At 35.1% G+C, this 19,859-nt stretch overlaps 1 protein-coding gene across 3 annotated transcripts in view; it reads left to right on the top strand.

The window, feature by feature from the left end:
• Positions 1–19,659, top strand: part of bora (aurora kinase A activator-like protein bora) — a 59,653-nt gene extending 39,994 nt beyond the window's left edge. For all 3 annotated transcript variants that reach the window (XM_081742884.1, XM_081742883.1, XM_081742882.1), the window contains exons 6-9: positions 5,716–5,825; positions 8,566–8,656; positions 10,868–11,099; positions 14,441–19,659. In XM_081742884.1, the coding sequence (XP_081599010.1) occupies positions 5,716–5,825; positions 8,566–8,656; positions 10,868–11,099; positions 14,441–15,003 (996 nt within the window). In that variant the 3' untranslated portion in view covers positions 15,004–19,659. The remainder of the gene's footprint in view (positions 1–5,715; positions 5,826–8,565; positions 8,657–10,867; positions 11,100–14,440) is intronic.
• The last annotated feature ends 200 nt before the right edge of the window (positions 19,660–19,859 follow it).

Below are 19,859 nucleotides of genomic sequence, written 5' to 3' on the forward strand. Positions count from 1 at the left end.
CTGCCAAATTGTGGGCGCAGTATTTTCAAATGGTCAACATTATGCGTCTTTTTATTAGAGCAGAACGCTCTGGCAACTGGGAACTCCACCTCTACTGTGTGAGAAGTATGATTCCGTATTTGCACCCGGCTGGGCACATAAATTACGCAAAGTTTGCTTAGATTTACTTTCAGCAAATGATGAAATTAGAAGAAACCATGACAACCTCAGAATTGGAACGGCTGTTTCACTATTAGAAGATCGAATAAATTTTGGTCAGGGGTTTGAGGAGACATTGTCATCCAGCAAGTACTTACACGGACTATGTAAACTGTTGGAGGAGAGACACACGGACGGGGGCTGTCTGATGGAGTGATTTCTTGTTGGGTGTATGTAATGCCAGATTCAGTGAACATTATTGGGGTAATTGAAGATTTTAGTGGCATTTATTCCGAAACGTCCGCACGTAGAACTTTACGAACGTCGACGGGCCAGAGACGAAAAGGACGTCAAAAAGCTAGTGGGTTGGCTCGTAACTCAGCCCATTCGAAGGACAATCAGATCTTGTTTCAGTATCTACTGGATTGGTTGCTGATGAAACCGTCAACTGTGATAATGCTCATGAGTATAGTATACGCGCCATGAAGTCAATGGTAGGTCAGCGCTTCAGTGACATTCATCTTAAGCGAAGAGATAAGGTACAGTAACTTGTAAGTATAGACAAAACGATTAAGATAAAAGACACATTCGTTGAAGTACATCCAAACCAGCTTTTCCATCGCCTTCTGTGTGTTGTATGTAGTGAAGAGGAGGAAGCAGGTTACTTAAAATACGAGCTGCCTGCTAGACCCTGCACTTTTCGATTGTTTAGTAATGCGGAAAGGAAACAAGTCAGCATTCATAACCGTTCTGCAGGAGGTAGAATCTTGTGAAAACACTCTTCCACCAAATTCTGTTTTTACAATGGATGAAGGATTCATACTGGATCGAGTGGTATGGGTGCGTTCAGCAAACTTTGAACAGATATGCCTACAGTATGTGAAATACATAACTAATCACTACGGTCGAAACGTGACGGTGGTGTTCGACGGGACTTCTCTCCAAGCACAAAGGACAAAGAATATGCCATCAGAAGTAGAAACAAGCAGCGACAGAGACAGTTATCACAGACGCTACACTACTAACTGTACCGCAGGAAGTATTTCTGACAAATGCAAAGAATAAGACATGCTTCATTGCATTTTGTAAGGACATCTCGAAAAGCTCCAGGTGATGCAGATAGGATGGTAGTGCTAAATTCTGTGGAAGTGTCAGAAAAAGGATTGAGTTTCGTCATTGTAGGAGGAAACACCGATCTCCTTGTTCTTATGGTTTCTCTTGCTGGTGGTGAGCTCCTCCGTGGCTAAGCGGTTAGCGTACGCGCCTTTGGCGTGGGAGACCCGGGTTCGATTCCCGGCGGGAGCTCATGTGGTTCGGATTCCACGTTAATCAGTAGGTCCACGTCTCATATGGCCTCGCTGCTGAAATGGACGCTAAAACTAAAATCAACTCAACTCTCTTGCTGGTGACCAAACCATCCGAATGTTAATACCTGGGAAGAAAAACGCAGACAACGAGATCTTCTGCAGTTCTCCTTCCCTGCAACAGAATGTGACACAACTTGGGTGCCCTTCAGGAAAGAAAAAGTTAGATCTTTCAAAAAGCTTAAAGAGCACCAAGTTTTGAGGGAGAAAGTGTTAATATTTGACAAACCAAATGCCACTCATTAAGAAATCGCTTGCGACAAGAGAGGCTTTTCTGCTTGCTTTATGTAGATGTGATATTAATGGCACTTTGGACGAAGCAAGGCATCAACTGTGTAAGTGAAAGTGGCAAAGCTATCTCTAAAATAAAAATTTGATTTAGCGATTCTTCCACCTACAGAATACCTCCTCTGCACCAAAGCAGCATTTCTATCGAGTTTATCAGCAGGTGAGGCTCAAATTCAAATTAGTTTACTTCTCTCTTTTTCTGGAAACAAACAAAACTTTTCATTCGTTTTCTTTCTTTGGAACATGTTTCCAGTTCAAATTAAACAAAAATTGTTCTATCTCATTTTTTTTGTGCCTTTTATATTTGTGGTCGGGGCGAGATGAGCTGTCGTGACTCTGCAGGGTCCGGTGGGTAGTTTCACAGTAAGAATTGTAAGTACAAATAGCACTCCGAAAAAGCATTCATGGAAATTATACTGCTCTGTTAGTCAGGGCGGATCCAGGGGGGATCGATAAATAAAAAATAAATAAATAAAAAAAACTAGGTACAATCAGTGATTTTCGGCTCTCATGGTGTGACTCAACTGGGATATTACTATTATATAGTTTCAGTAAACACTATTTCGGTCAGTACAGCATTTCCAAACTACATATTTACTTCTAATTATTCTATTGTAAAGATGTGTACTAAAACTTTTAATTATGTTTTTTTATCTCACTATCATAGCCACAATACAATTAGAAGTGGTCAAGAAGCACTAAATTATAGTTATTATTTGAAGTTAACCTTTCAGTTATGCAATCTAGCCTAAAATATTAACTAGGCCTGAGAAATAGCTTTATAGGACTGCTATTTTTAAAGCAACACTCCAAAACGGTAATACTCAAAATGGCGTCAGTTTTTAAAACTGGTGTCTTTTCCCCCAAAATAGATTTTTTGGAATTTTCAGTATGTTAATTAGAACACTTCCCAGGACATTTCCACCAATTTTCAGCGTGTTTTATGAAATGTCCGGATCAAAACCTACCTAGGTAATTTATAAACCCTTAAATGCGGCAGCCATATTAGAAATGATCGCCATATTGGATGACGCAAACGTTAGAGCGGCGAGGACTTTTGGGAGATATTGGTTAGGGTCTTGCCCATAAAGTTACGATAATTCACTAATTTTGTGTACATTTCACTAATCTTTTACCCCTACAGACTAGTCTTTAACCTCTACAGCGTCACAATAAATTTAGTAAGAGATTACGTCTTTCTGCACAAAATGGAATATCTCCGTTAGTTTTAGAGATACAGCAACATAACTGAGCTCGTTGGAAAGCTCTTGAAACGGCAAATAACGATTACTTCAGAATATTTTCTCGTATATGTACTCCTTCCCAAGTTATTTACAGTTAAATCTCAAAAAACAAATCAAGAATGCACATTATTTTCAGTTTGAAGTCCTATATGAGGAAGCAGTGCCAATGTAAGACAAGTAGCCGCTGTAAATAATAATTTTCAATGTGTTTTCTGGAAAATGAAGCAAAAACGAAGTTCCTATCTTGAAATCCAGAATAGATATAATGTTTTACACTTTAAGGGATGAATTCGGTCGTCGACCATATTAATGACATCATATCTCGGTTTCCCCAAGCTGGATTTTTTGGGACTTTGAGTGAGTTGATTAGAATAACGTTCTGAACATCTCCACCAATTTTCAACTTGTTTATCAAAATGTCCGGGTTAAAGCCTAATTTTCCTGGACTATAAAGAATTTGCATTTAATTATTTCCAATCTCCAGTTGATTATATCAAGTGCAGATGAAGAAGGATATTATGAGTTTTGGGCTTTTTCTGACAAATGTTTAGTTCCATTTGTCATTGTTCTGTGTATGTACTTGTTAGAGATGGGAAAAGTGTTAGACTTATTAAGAAATGTGTACATACTCTGGATTTAGGTAATCCAGTCAATAAAGTGAAGTGTTGGTATTTTGTCGGTTATATAAATCAATAACATGAATATTAGAGGGAGTGTATTTTGAAGAGACTATTTAACCTGTGGAGCTCGGTCTGGTAATTGAATATATCACAAGTGTATTAGCCACTTAGTGTGCTCAATAAAATTATCTTCGAGGTGGATATAATTGTTTATTCTTTAGTGTTACTATGTTAGATTTAAAGTGTGGTGCATGGAGTCAGTAAGCCTAACTTGCTACTCAACATAATTAATCAAGAGCTCCTTAATTAACTCCAAATGTAATGGTGCCCTGCAAATTTCAGGCCTATAACGCAATTGTCTGCTGAGAAACTGTGGAAAGAAATAGATTTTTGGAATCAGTACATTAAAAAGAGTCTTAAGTTAGTTTGTGATATATTGATAATAAGTTATGTATGAGATACTTTTTTGTTGCAGTAGTATTGTGATGTGTTCACAGGTGAATATGTATGCACCACTTTTGAAAATAAGAATTAAGCCTCTAAAATACATGAAATATTATTTTATTTCAAAATGATTTTCTCACAAGGAACAAACATGAACGTGTCATCCGGACATCCGAATCAAACCTAGTACATTCGATTAACATAACAAAGATATGTTCATGCACAAAAAATTAAGTGCCATGGACAACGGAGTAAGTTCCTGCGACCCATTAACCCTGTTAATATGGAGAAAATCGTAGACTCGCAGTGAAATAGCTATTGCATCAACATTGTTCATTGGAAATTAATGGTTTATAGTCATTCTCTTCGGCATAAAACAAGCTTTCCAGAGGTGCTATGTATTGGAGCTCATAATATGCTTAAACAGGGAAAACTGGGAGAATGTCTGGACAATTCCCTCCAGAAATTCCTCCCATCAACTTTTGACCCCTCTGGAGTGGCCCCGAGTAAAAGCACACAATATAAATGTATCTCGAAAAATACTATAGGGGATAAGAAATGTGTATAACAAGTTTTGCATTGATAGACAGATTAGGTATGAGGGGAAAGTATTGGAATACAAGCATTTCCCTCACATCTATTCCGTCTGTCAATACAAATCCTGTTAGTCATTTCCTAATCCCCATAGTATTTTTGAAGATACATTTTGATTGTGTGCTTTTTACCTGGGCCACTCCAGAGAAGTCCAAAGTTGACGGTAGGGATTTCTGGTGGGAATTTTCCCAGCATTCTCTCAATTTTCCCTGTTCAAATACATTACGGGTCCCAAGACATAGCGCATCTGGAAAAGCTTGTTTCATGATGAAGAGAATGAACTATGACTTTCCAATAAACAGTGTTGATGCAATAGCTATTTCACTGCTACTCTACGACTTTCTTTATATTAACAGGGTTAATGGACCCCAGGGACTTACTCCGTTGTTCATGGCACCTAATTTTTTGTGCATGAACATATCTTTGTTATTTTTATCGAATGTACTAGGTTTGATTCAGATATCCGGATAACACGTTCATGTCCGTTCCTTGTCAGTTTTACGCCTTCCTTCATCCAAGTTGTTTAATGGTAAAGAAAAGTATACACTGCATAGCTTTCATGGCATATGTCTGCAATTGAGAAGTGTGTGTTGCACTTATGAGCTATTTTAGTTGTCAGTAAGAAAGTTTTTAGTCAACCAATTGTAATGGTTCATCAGTCACTTAGAATTAATCTATTGAAGTGATTCAAGTTGTCGAATCATATTGACAACTTTAGAATATGGATGATATGAAATCTGATGATATGGAATGATATCACGGAAGCAGTCGAATTATATTGACGGGCTTTGAGTGAGGAAAATGTGTCAGGACTTGCCTACAGTCAATAATTGTTATTAATAGTTATTCTGTTAATTTTTTTAGAAATTCCCAGAATTTTGGAAGCGATCCTCGTAGTACCTAATTTTGATTTTAGATTTATCTCTTCGAACCTAAACTGTGAGATTTTGAAGTTTAGTGGAACTTAAAAAAAAACAAGTATAAATAAATAAAAAGTGAGTAATTATTTTCATTTTATTTCAGGAGCAGAGCGCACAATGCCCTTTATCAGAAACTGAAGAAGCGAATTTAAGCACGTCAACGCTTAGACGAAAGTTACTATTCCATACAAACGATTCGAATGCATCCGCCAGGTACTTTTTGGATTTTTTTTCTCTCTCTCGATTTTTTTCGATTACTTTTTCAATATCTCGTACCGTTTGCAAGATTTGAGCCTACTTCCGGTTGCAGTTGTTAATTCATGTATGATCTGTTTTTTTTTTCTTTCTTCTTGCATGTAGTATGTAATAAGCAAATACATAAACTAAGTAACTCTATTGCCTATGGAACCCGGAGGTTCAATGTCGCGTTCACAAAAGCTGTCCACTGACTTCTATCCTTAGCCAATTGAATCCAGTTTCTACTTTGTATTTCTATTTCTGCGAAATTTATCTTAATATTGTCCTCCCATCTGCACCTATGTCTTCCTAATGGTCGTTTTCCGGCTGGTCTTCCAGTTAAGATTTTGAAAGCGTTCGTTCTTTCTTCCATCCTGGCTACATGACCTGCCTACCTGACCCTCCTAGATTTGATGACCCTAACAATGTTGGATAAAATGTATAAATTATGTAGTTCCTCGTTATGAAGATTCCGCCATTCCCTATTCCCGTTTCTCTTGGGTCCGAATATTCGTCCCAGGATCATGTTCTTAAATACTTTCAATCTATGTTCTTCGTTCCGAGCAAGAGACCATATTTCGCAACTATGCAGAACAACAGACATGATTATCGTTTTATTCATTTTAAAATAAGCTAATACATTACACATACGATCAATTATAATGTCAGTGATATATGGTGTTCATTGGGCAAACAATAAAGATTCAACTTGGACTGGAGAAATGGTTATCCTTCGTTTTTCATTATAATATGGCCATGAAACAAAACCCTGAGAGATATGCAGCCCTTATATACAATTATATGGTGTTGGAATGTATAATAGGTAGGATATGATGCTTTAGTTCTTTTTTTTTTAATTTCAACACTTCCAGTGTACCCGTAAAAATGTAATAAATAAATAATGGTCATGTTTTTTTTTATTTTTTTATTTTTTTTAAATATTGAGTTAGAATTGGACAATCGACGCAAAATTTGCAATCGATCAGTGAAAACGTCATCTTTCTAGAGCCTGTAGTTTCCGAGATCTCACTGTCGAAAGGATTTGCTACAAACATATAAACGTCCACAAACGTATAGTTTAAAAAACTCCAGAGATGGCAGGACAATTCATTTGCATTTATTTCGGAGAAGGGCTTATTAAAATGCAAAGGCTTTGAACAATAATTTAAAAGGATAAACTTTGTGAAAAAGATATCTTTAAGTAGTTTATTTAAAGTCCACCTTTTTAAAAATATTTGTCTTTGTTATAAACGTGAAATCACAAATAACCGTAAATCAAAGGTTTAAAAGCTAAAGTTATAGGTTGGAGCTCAGTCGCTCTTAATTGCTATTGTAGCATTTTAATAGATAGATTAAATAAGAAGCAGTTGCAATATGTTGTCCTTCAGTACTACAATGCTCAACTAAGCTAAATTTGCAAGTAATTTCAAATATGCCTATGACTATAGATAGAGAAATGAATGAAAATTTACGGTTGGTTTTAATATATAAATACAAGGTGGCTTAAAAAATTTCTGGTTAATAGTGATATGATTCATTTCTTCCTTGTGATATGATTATATTTGTCAATGTACATACAGTATGCGGCAAAACAAACAGTACTGAAATTCGCGTACGGGTGGCGCTCAGATGCTACGTGGTATGAGCTGTGAGTGCCACATGTGTGCTCAGTTGTGTGTGGACTAGCGTAGTATGCAGTTGGTGGGAAGATAATGTTACAAGAGAGGAGGAGATACTTATTGTCGAGCAATATTTCCGTTCATATGGTGTGGGGCAGCGTCTCACTGCAGGAGATTAGCGTGGACGTCTACTGTATTGCTCTGGAGTGTTAGCTATGGCATATGAAAATTAAGATTTCATCAGTAAGATATGTTTCAGTGATGAAAAGCCATGTGTACTTTGATCGCCTTATCAATCGACAGTTGATTATTGACCCTGTCTTGCATGATTTGTACAGCTTTTACCGCACGAAAAGTCTGTCGTTATAACAAGTGATGCAGCAAGACGGAGCGTTTGCCAACACTGCAAGTGAGTCACTTACCCTTCTCCTCACAAGAGTTTGGACATCGCTTGATTTCCTGTGGAACGGATTTTCCATATCCTTCCCACTCCTCTCACCTCATTACTCCGGATGCCTACATACGGGGTATGCTGAAGGAAGCAATTTTCCGAACTTCCTACCTCTATACCGGAGTTACGAGAAAAGATTCGGTCATTTGCTTTGTCATTCCAGTAAACCGTGTTTACTAACATGTTCATCGATCTACTTGACCGCTATGAAGAATATGTGCGATATAATGTTCAACATTTTGAACACATGATGTACCGGAATGATTCCTTGTAAATTTACAGTATGTGTTGAGTAACATGTAGTTGACATCCGTTTGACAACCTTTCTTATGTTTCGTTATGTTGTACAACATATAAATAAATGTCAACGATGTGATTTCAGTATTGTTTGTTTTGCCGCATACTGTAAAAGTTTCGTGAACTTTACTGAAACCAGTTCTTCAAAACCTCTTCAAATGGTCTGTCGAATTCTCTATTATTTTTCTTGTATCTTTGAATTGATGTCCTTTCAGATCGATTAGAAGGAAAGAAACAAGCAAATTCTTATTTTTGGTTCTCGCTTAGAAGAATGCGTTTAATGATCCAAGTTTATCATATACAGTATTTTGTTAAGTATATTATCTAAGTGTTAATCTTTATCTTTTAGTTCGGCCTACAGTGATCCTCCAGAGTCTCCAGAACGATCGAACGAGCACTTGGACAGTGATGTTAAACAATTGCAGCTTTCTCCAGTATTGGTAAGTTTCAAGGTAGTAGTTTTAGTCCAAAGAAGTGGATACTAATTGGGTAGGTTTATCATCATCTTAGAATATATATATATATATATATATAGCATCTTTCTATAATTTTCTACCATTTCTGACCCGGAGAAATCATTTTTGTCTTATGTTATTTTTGTCATTCATTTTACACTGATCGTAGAAACTTTTGAAACCTCCACGAGTACATTTTTCTGCTTTCACATTTTCTTTTCTTTCTTTCTGAATTATAAATACAATTTTGTGATAAATCATAAATATTGTCTCGTCAGTAGTACGAATCTTGCTATAAATTCATCGTTTACGAATTACTATAATAATTGCACTGAACTGTTTTATATACAATTTGAGTACGAACTATTAATGAGTGTATTATATTTTCTTCATCAAAGTGAGTAAGCTATACTGAATCTCGAAGCGTGAGAGAATTTTGTCCCATAGACTGGGTTTTCTTTATCAAAACGAGATTGCCAGAACATTATGTATTTACCTGAATATATTCATCGTTCGTAAGTAAAGTAATTGGACAGTGACTTTTGAATGAGATTTTTCAGGAAAAATAGTGGGAACGAAAAACGTGTTCACACGTCCGAGACAAAAAGCTGCAAGAAACTGCACTTTTAGCAGTAGCACGTGCTTGTACTCCGTAGATGCAATCTCACTCGCTTATATTAAATACACGTCGAAATACTTCTGAGCGCACTAGTGTTATATTTCTAACGTAATGTCGACCTAACATTCACATGCACGTTTCAAGGCAACATTAATTATTTGTACTTATTTGATTCTGCTGCAATATCAAAAATACGAATATATGTAATGAAGTTATGTTTAGAAGTTTACGACTTTTGCATATGGAATTATACTACGCAATATGTGGAATTATACTACGCATTAGGCAGCTAAGACAATTTACTGAATGTTCGTATCAATACCTCACCAGTTAATTACTTACTTCCTTTCCCATTTCCCCAAGTGTAAAAACTGATAATCAGTACAAGCAGAAACTTCCGTTTGTGTGAGATAAAACTAAAAAGGCAAAGTGAAAATTAAATATTTCTGGCCAATATTTGTGTTATTTCTTAATAGTTACACTGTAAAGGTGTTGACGTGTGCAGTGATTTTTTTTTTTCTTCTTCTGATGAAGGATCTGATAAATGGTCATATGCCCAGGTAACGAAATTTTTCTTTCCTAAAATTTGATTTTCCAGTTTCAACTTGTAGATCTTTTGATAACGAAACTGCGTCTGCATGAGAAAGTAATACATTAGATTCTCAGTGACAAACGAATTACATGGTTCATTTCATGTTTTGTAAGTTAATAACTATCAAATCCCCAGCACGAACTACTCGTTCACTAAAAGATCAAAGTTTCCGGACAGACAAACCCGAGATCCTAGCTCATAAATTGCAAGGCTATTGGTTCCATTAACCACCAGGTATTGTTTATTAATAATAGCCATCCAGGAATCAGTGGACCTTAGCGCGGCAAGATTGTAACAGTACTATTTCGTTCCCACAATAATGCCATTTAATAGACATGGGTGAGTGGTCAGATGAAAAATGTGCACTTGCTAAATCATTTTATTAAAATAATGACTGTTCAGAAACTGCAAGATGAAAGTTCCGACGTGACTTTCAATTTCGGCGTCATAATAAGGTCACACGTGATAAAGACGTGGGTTGAGAATTTTATAGGAATGAAAATGTAAATCTTGAAATAAAATTATTCCCAAAATGTGGCGTGACACCCAATAAAACACCGTGTTCGGACAGTTTTCCTTTTCTTGGATGCTTCCTGCTTAGTGCTGAACCTGTTGTTTCAAAATTCTCAATCCAAGTCTTTGTTGCGTAAGCTGACGGAACTTTATGGCGCCGAAGTTGGAAATGACGTCGGAACTCTCGACTTCCAGCTTTTAATTAGTCATTATTTTTTTTGTAAAATGATCCTACTGCAAATGCACATTGTTCACGTGACCACTCATCTATGTCTACTAAATAGCATTGTGGGAATAAAACAGCACCGTTACAATCTTTCCAGCGTAATATACATATATCTGAAATATACATATCAAAATCTTCCTTTGTATTCAAAATTCCCATAAGTTTCCAAGTAATGTAGCTTGTTTTCAACATTTTTTTAAAAAAAAATCTATTATTCTAAAGATATATTTTATTTCTCCATTGCAGCCTCGTTTTTCATTTAGTCCATCGGCAACAAGAAGAAGTACGCTTACTACAGTCGATCTGTCACCTAGTATGTCTCCTGTCACAACAAACGAGGAATTCAGTTCTACCCTAAGAACTAAACTCTCAACAAAACTAGAATTCATATCAGAGGGGAATGAAAATAATGACCGAACACTAAATTCTCCAGGTAGTATTAAGCGTTTCACTGAAGGTGAATGCCTGTCACCACTTGGTAAGCATTTTATGAGTTTTCTTGTTGATTTTGCTGGAAATATTTCGTATTTTCTGCATTCAAGCACTTGTATTCGTTATTGTATCATATTGTTAATTTTTTGTAGTGTAATTGTACAAGGTAAGAGAGACAAAGATATGGATACAGAAAACTTCTATATGATATCAGCTGAAATGCCCGTTTTTTGCACGGGAGGAATAGGTTTATGGAAAATATTTGAACTCCCTTAGGATATACATTTCAGTGAAAGTGCAATTTTAAAAGCCCCTAAGATACTCTATTTTTGGCATAGATTTTGAACTCCCCTACTCCCTTAAGATATCTTCGTTAACCACTGTGACATGATATAAAACCTTCAGCAGGAACTAACCATGTTCCAAGGTCCATTTCAAACAGGTATTCCGTTTTATGTGATGCAGTCATAAACAACAGGCAACGTCTATTCAGATTGGATAGAAATTACACCTTCCTTCCTCTTAAAACAGGAATTTCGGAAAGAAACTGAATCAGTCTCATATGATGCCGAGTTCCTACCTAGGTAGAATTTTGTTATCCTTCGGCTCCTGAATTTCCAGTATTTATGAGATTGAATGCTGTTTGAGGCATGTCCTTATGAAGTTAGCCTACAGTTGCCAACATAAGTACATATGAACAAAAGATTTAAAAATTGCAGAAGGTTTAGTGGATCGCAATGTGTTTTCACGTAGAGGAATATAGTCATTATACTGATAACAGAAACAGGGAAGTAAGAATAATGCAAGTTGAATAGTAGAGTATCCGTCTACTGAAGGGAAGATACTTTTGATTTCCCTTTCTTAAACACTGTTTCCAACCATCTTTTGTAACATTTCGTCTTTAAGTTTGCACCAGCAAGTTGAAGATGATGTATGTAGTTTTTGTAACACGGTAGTCACTAATGTGGTACCTGGTAGTCCAATTCGCCCCAGCTTTGTTGGAAGGGTCGATATTAACAGAAGTTGCAAAATTTTCTTTCGTGTCGTATCCTTAAATTTCGCATTGTAAATAAAGATAAGCTGCCTTGTTGGTAGTACTTTGCTGTATTTTGTTCTAAAATTACGCTGAACAATAGTAAGAGTTTGGTTCTAGTAATTCAGTTATGTAATTCTGTACTTTTTCGTCAGAATTAGCGGTAATCTTGTTTAACAGGTTACGTGATGCAACAGCTGATAGTGATGTAACAAATCATTTAACATTGTTCTTTCACACTATGCGAATTTTATTCGGAGGTAGTTTCATTGCGGCGATGAAATGATCAGTTTCTTGAGACTATATGATTCTTGTGTGCTCTACCTCTGTAGTTGTAATTATTCTAGTAAACATGCTTCAAAATGGAACGCAGAATCTATGTAATTACCACTTACTCTTACCCTTTACATCAACGAAGGAAAATTGATCACTCGCGATTCGTCTTCTGCTTTGAAAAAGTTGATTTGGAGTAAATTCACAAAACATTTTTTTTCAGTATGATCATGTTTTTCTACTTTATCGTGTAGTATAACCCTGATTGTACGTTTCTGCATTTATTGAAATATTAGTTTGGTTCCTAAAAATAACGCTATGTATTTAAATCCGCATTTACGAAAACATATTTTAGTACATTTCCCGCATTTAATGTGGGAAAAAGCGGAAGAAATATTATCAGTAAATAGAAAGTATTCATATATATCGCTCACAGGACACCATATTTACTGGAATCAAAGTCGACTTGTATATGAATATTTTGATAACTTCTGAGAGAAACTTGCTTAACATTTTCATCACTGTCGACTGACACTAAGATCGATATTACTTTTCTGAACTTAAAAATGTTAATGTTAGCAGTTCTCTTTTTCCAGGTGCTTGTTAGTTTTATTTTGATATGTTTGTTCATTTTTGCTCTTGATATGTTTGTTCAGTATGGAATGTTTTAGTCTTGGGAAAATGAAAACACTGATAGTATACACGTTTTAAAAACAATAGGTTAGATTCACTGGTTTGTCATTTGACAAACTGTTTGAAGCAAGTGATTTTCTCTCTTTATTTAAGTATTTTAATTTTTTAATATTTTTATTAATAAATTATCAATCCTTAAAAGTGCAGATCAAAATCATTTAGCTCTAATGTTTTAAAAACACGAAGCATATTAAAATATTAGAAAATCTTGGTGAAACTTTTCTCCATGATGCGCACTTCTTCTATATCTAATCTCTTTTTTGGAAAATATATTCCATTTAAGTTAAAAAAAAATCTTTAAATGGAGCTTATACTGTACTAATTATGTCTGCAGATTCCAAGGTCACAATGGGTTTATATATATATAAGTAAAAACGTCTATTTTTTATTTGAAGGGACAATAGTTTGGATTTTGGAACACTAGATTTAATTTGCACTTACGTAGTCTAAAGAAAGAAAAAAAAATAATATATCCGTGATCCATTAGTGAACCATCCCCTACTTTGCGACTGTCAGAATCGGAATTTATTTGCCTAATGTGCAATGATGCATAAGCAGTAATGTACTAAGAGGCATGTGGCTTCTATCCGCATGCCGTATATGGATGGAACTTATAAATCTGAAGGGATTTGCATTCTCCACTACTTGATATATTGAGTGTCTGACTATTTAACAGTTTCGGTTTTATAAGTTTAAAAATTCATTAAATGAGCGTGATGAAACAAATTATTATTTCTACGTAGCTAAGTGAATACTAAATTATCTCCTCAAAGTGTGTGCTCAATGTGACTACGCTTATCAGTGATGTTCTTTTTTCAACCCTGTTAGTAATGAAACAAACTACATCAACATAGCAAGGTTAAACATCTGTTAGTGTAGTTATTTCATTAGTGTAGTTGTGTCATTACTAGTGACCGGATGTTAGGCAAAATATATATTCTTTAATATTAAAGATATGATCAAAAATAATGTTTTAAAGTTTATATGGGGGGTTATGGTTTCAATTTAAGCTAATTTTATTTTGCCTATTTCTCCCATTCCTGCCTAAATGATTGCTTTAGTGCCTAATGTTGCCTATTTTATGCATTTTCCCTGTCAGATTGACATCATCAGCATAAGCCATGTGTCATTCAGCTATAGGCCCTGGTTAGTATCTTTAATCTTTCTTATAACGTATTCCAGCACAAAATTGAAAAATAATAATGGCGACAACGCATCTTCTGGTTTCAGGTCATTTTCGACGTGAAAGTTCGTGGACAAGTATTTCCCTACTCGGACTTTACAATTGTTGTAATTCTCTATATAAAAATATGTATTCTTTATAAATAGAAATAGTTTTGTATACTAATTATCAGACCATAGTTTATAGCTTGTTTTCTGTTTCTCAGGTACTGCTCCATTGGAAGATGACGATGAATGTGATAATGAAGTGAAAATGATATCAGTCAGTGTAACATCATCTCAAAGTAAACATGTTGAAAATATGAGTATTAGTCAAGAACTGGGAGATGAATCTATGTCTCCAAATCCAGTGTGCAAAGAACATAAAGAAGAATTACTTCGGACAATGAATATAGAACTTACGGCTGTGAGGGATCTTAGCAATTTAGAATCTGTAACAAGACAGTTGTGGCCTTCTGTTACTCACCAAGTAACAGATAATGTATCAGTAGAGATGATGAATACGTCAGAAATGACTCAGGACACTGGCTATTGCACAGGAACCACTTACAGCACTGTATCGTCGTCTCGCAATATGATGAGTATGGAGGCTCCAAGCGAAATGACAAGTGACTTTTCGGTTCTAAAAGGATTTCAAAATAGGCATCATAATACAAGTAAGGAAGACGGTGTTCACAATTTTGCTCATTTCCATGATAACAGCATGGATCAATGGAAATCTTCGCATTTCGTATCTTCAACTCCTACCAAAGCCTTTCAGCTTTCATGATGTACATATGTAAATAGCTTCTAGTTTTATGATAATTGCCAATATGACCATGAATTGGTATCATATGAACTGAATCAGGAGTGTTCGATTACGTTTACATTGTTGTAGTGAGTATTTTTTGAGTATATATAATATTCAAAGTTTATAAGGAAAGTGATTCTTTTTCTGAATGTACTACAAGCAACTTAAAAACTATTATATATATTTGTATATACTTATTGCAATAATATTTTACAAGACATGGATGTGATGTCCAGCACGCAAACTTAAAAAAACAGGAACACAGTTACAGGTACTCTGGAATTATATGTTTTAAAAAAAAATCCATTCTGCTCTCCAAACTTTAGTTAAAATCCATTTTAAAATATTTAAGAATTTAACAAAACAAATAGTATAAAGCTTAAAAAGTGATTTTAGCTGAAATATTTATAAATGCGTTTTTCTTCTTTCTTCCTTCTTTTTCTTTCAGCCTTACTTTTCTGTTTTTTCTTTATTTTTTTCTTTCCGTTTTATTTTTTTCATGTTACACATATATTTATCAATTTTATTTAGCGTTTGCTTTTATTTTGGATTTGTTTATTGTGACTGGACATGAGACGAGTCCGATACTTTCATATTTTATTACGATCTTTTTCCAGAGCATGTAATTTTTGATTTGAAAGATCTATTGTTTGTTTCGTCGATAGTAATGGTTAAAACTGTCTTTGCAATTTTCAAACTATTTAAATTTTCGTTGTGGCGTAGTTCTTTTTTAAGTCAGTGCAATATCCATTACATCTTTATAATGTAATAAAAACATATAATTATCAATATTTATTATTAATCGGAAATGTATCATAAAAATATTCTTTGATATAAATCAAGTACTTGCACGTATATCAAAATCAACAATCTTGAATGTAAATAAGCTTCGATATCTATTACTTTTCACTTTTCTGCTTTAAAGAATATCTAAAGCTTACTATTGTATTGTACCTTTGACATCTGAAATATACCGCTCTTTCTGAAGAAGCCATTTCTTTCTAAAGTAAATTGAAAAAGTAGAAAATGTGATAAGATGTTTGTGAAATATTAAACATGAGCCCTGTTCATTTAATTCCCTGACAGGTTTTAAAAATTGTAGGAATGATATCTGTTACTCGACAATATCACATTCGATACTCGATAATATCTCATTCAGGTTCTTATTCAGTGCAGCAACCCTACTCCAACGTAGCTACCAGTTGTAGAAGATACGGTGTTAGGCTCTTTTGGAATGTGCTTTGGTAACTGATTTTACGTTTAATATCCACAACATTCTGAAATTTTCGACCCTTGAGTGCCTTTTGTTAATCCAGGATCACAATAACAAGAGACTAAATCAGGCGAATAATATTAAGGGCATTACAGGAATACCTTCTGTTAGAAATCATTCATAATGTATAAGCTGGGGCGGTTCGTGGTGAATCTTTCAATTTAATTTTGTTGCGAAGAGCATCTGTAGTACTAATTGATAGTTTCTCTGTGTAGAATAAATTCATATTCCACATGGTCGTCCTCAACAAACCCAATTATTATAATGACTTTGGCATGTAATTGAATGTGGCAGCTCTTTCTATGGTGCCTTCCGCTTTGCCATCTGCTTCATCTCTGACTCGTAGTCATATCTATGTTTCGTCCCTTGCAATGATCCTTAGTTGCTAATATTTCTAGTACCTCTGCAAATTACAAAGTGATTGCCTTAGTGTTCCTGAGTGAGACATCTAGGCACGAATTTTGCCAACATGTTTATCCCAAGAGAGCTCCTTCGTGGCTAAACGGTTAGCATACGCGCCTTTGGCGTGGGAGACCCGGGTTCGATTCCCGGGGGAGCTCATGTGATTCGGATTCCATGTTAAACAGTAGGTTCACGTTTCATATAGTCTCGCTGCTGAAGGGGACGTTAAACTCAAAATCACCTCACGTTTATCCCAAGAATTTCAAATAATATGTAGTGATATTTAGTCCACGGAGATGTTAGTCTCCTGCGATTTCTTGAACGGTCAGTCGATGATTTCCTCCGATCTGCCATGGTTACTTCAGTTTCTTTTCGTCCCTATTGATGTAAAGCCATGTAAGACGTAAATCATCATCTGTAGATATTCGGCGAGAATTGAAGCGAGCATGCTACTTCAATGTTAACATACGACTCATAACAGTCTTTCAGAAAATTGTAAATTTCCTACGACGACTTGCTGAGTTTCAACCAGAAACGAACACAGATTCACTTCCTTCACTCACGGCTACAGTACACTTACCTTTCGTTGTTCTATTCTCCCCATATATTGCCGCATCTAGCATTGCTTTTTCAGGTGCTTTAGTACACAATTTTGGAAGGAAGAGAAGAATGTGTCAGAAATTAAATGAACAAGGCTCCTATTTAATGTAATCATATAGAATACTGTACCTGAGAAATGAGGCACTGCTTTTTAAGAGGTGGTTGAAATTTGCCGCGTTTCTAAGATTTTCTAAATACTGGGATCAGAAAGCTTGTGGCATTGTGTCATAATCACTACGTTATTAGACAGCTTGTCTGATGGTAGGTTCTGGTAAATTTACTTAATGTAGCTAGAGAAGTCATTAAGCAGGGCTATGATCACCTGCTATCAAGAGACCTGTAATATTGGGTTTTGTATACTTGTGAGTTACTAGATGGCTGTGATCCACACATTTTCATATCCTTCTTTATTCTGTTATTTTGAAAATTGGAGAGAGAAAGCGAATACACAGAGACAATTTTTTAAACTAACAATATTATCTTGAGTGTGCACTCAGATAAAATTAATGTGTTCATCACTCAACAATATTATTTTCTTTTATTAAATATTGTGCATCTTTTATTTTTTTATTTATGTATTTTTTAATGGTTGCTTTAGAGGAATGTTCTACATAATTTTCACGGAGATACCTATAATTAGAAAAAGTTTAATAAACATCATACTTCTGGCCAGTGTTTGACCATGTTGTTCTTATCAATTAAACTATACTAAACTACAGAAAATCTCTGTATAGGCACAGCTGAAATCCAATTTGTCTCGTGTAATGGTTTGCCAGAAATAAGGTTTTCATGTATTTTGGTTCATTACAAAATCATGTAATTCAAATTTGAAACTATTCTTTTCTGTATATAATGGCTGTACTACGACTATATGTGAAAATTGCAGTTTTGAGAAGAACAAAGAAGTATCCTTTTGGAAGGGCGGGAGAGGGAATCTCACGGAATAAAATGATATTTTTTAAGCACATATTTATTTACTGGGAATCTTTTGCTACAAATACAACAAATGTATGGGAACTGGCGAACCTTGGTTTGACAGAAACGCTGTAGTTAAACAATTTGCCTTTATTTGTGTTTAGAGGATCAATTCTAATGTGCTTATGTATAGGAGTTATTTATTACTAAAGCGAAAGCAGTGGGAGTTCATGATCAGCTGCTCCTTTTTCACTTCAAATCGATTATTTCTTTCTACCCGTGTTTCAAAGTACAATATTTACATGCGTATTTATACCGTATTTTATAATACGAGAACGTCTCAGTTTGTGAGTAACGCTAATTCCTTCTAGTTCACAGTCGTACTGATGGGTATCTGTACCTGCGCTGTCTGATGCCAATAGATGGCGCTAGCAGGTAATTTGCAGATTTAATTACAACTTAACTGCATTATTTCAAAAGAGGACGAAGTACGATTTTAACCTATGGTGTTCAGCGAGTCAAAAGCTTGAGGGAACAGCTAGTTATAATAGTAGTCTTTCAGATGACTAAACAAAATCACGTAGCAAGTGTCTAACTGGGACTCTTGTGCCTGAATCATTGAAGAGTATGTGATACAGCAATAGAATAATGTAAAATATGCGTACTTGTTCTTAAAATGAACACATTTTTTTTTTATTTAAAGAATGAGCGAGTATATTGGTAAAAAGCTTGCAAGAAAGATCTCAAAGGGGTTAAAAATGTATGCTTACATTTGTTGAATTACTACTTTATCTTCTGCGATCAATATCAATGGCAAAATCTTGGAAAATACGTGAACTAATACAATATATTCTTCTTGTTAATATTTCAAAGAATAACATAATAATAACAGACACATTTCCCAATAACTATGTAGAAATTTGAAAAGAGCAAAGTTATATCCTACTCATTAGGTACCCAAAAAAGTTCTGTCGCATTTTGATCTTGCAAGGAGATAGGCGATAACGTGAAGACAGACGTACGTAGAAAATAAGAACTAGTCCCCTTTTAGTAACCATAACTTGTCTCCAACGCTCGGGTAGACTATAATATTTCAGAAAGGTAGAACTCAGCGAGACGTTAACCAAAGTAGTCCAGTTTCTGAGACACCTCATCCAGGGTTTACCACCATCGTCAGCACAGATGATTGTCTAAAGCAGCGTTTCCCAACCTTTTTCAACTTGCGGCACACTACGGGTGTAACTTGAATTCTCGCGGCACACTCATAGATTATTATTATTATTATTATTATTATTATTATTATTATTTGCAAATATAAAATACCATGGTAATTTTTTCTGTGATTACTGATCTCCTTCTCACAGAGATGAAAGCTCGATCACTGGTTTTTCCCTATGCTAATTCATTATGCTTATTTTTTATTCTAATTTTAAAATAGAAAACAATTGCAATGAAATATAGGACTCAGATTTCTAAAAATACGCTTTCTTTTTCGAAAACTGTATCCAACCTTTCACTAAGAACGAAGATCACTAAATAACGAACGAACAAACAAATGTCTTGTACTTTTAACCAAAACCGGTGCATATTATTCCAATCACACAGCTTGCGATGCGTCGAATTCAAAACACAGCTGTTGAACAAA

The sequence above is a fragment of the Thermobia domestica genome, chromosome 16, assembly GCF_964235325.1.
Source record: "Thermobia domestica chromosome 16, izTheDome1.hap1.1, whole genome shotgun sequence".
Lineage (NCBI taxonomy): Eukaryota > Metazoa > Arthropoda > Insecta > Zygentoma > Lepismatidae > Thermobia > Thermobia domestica.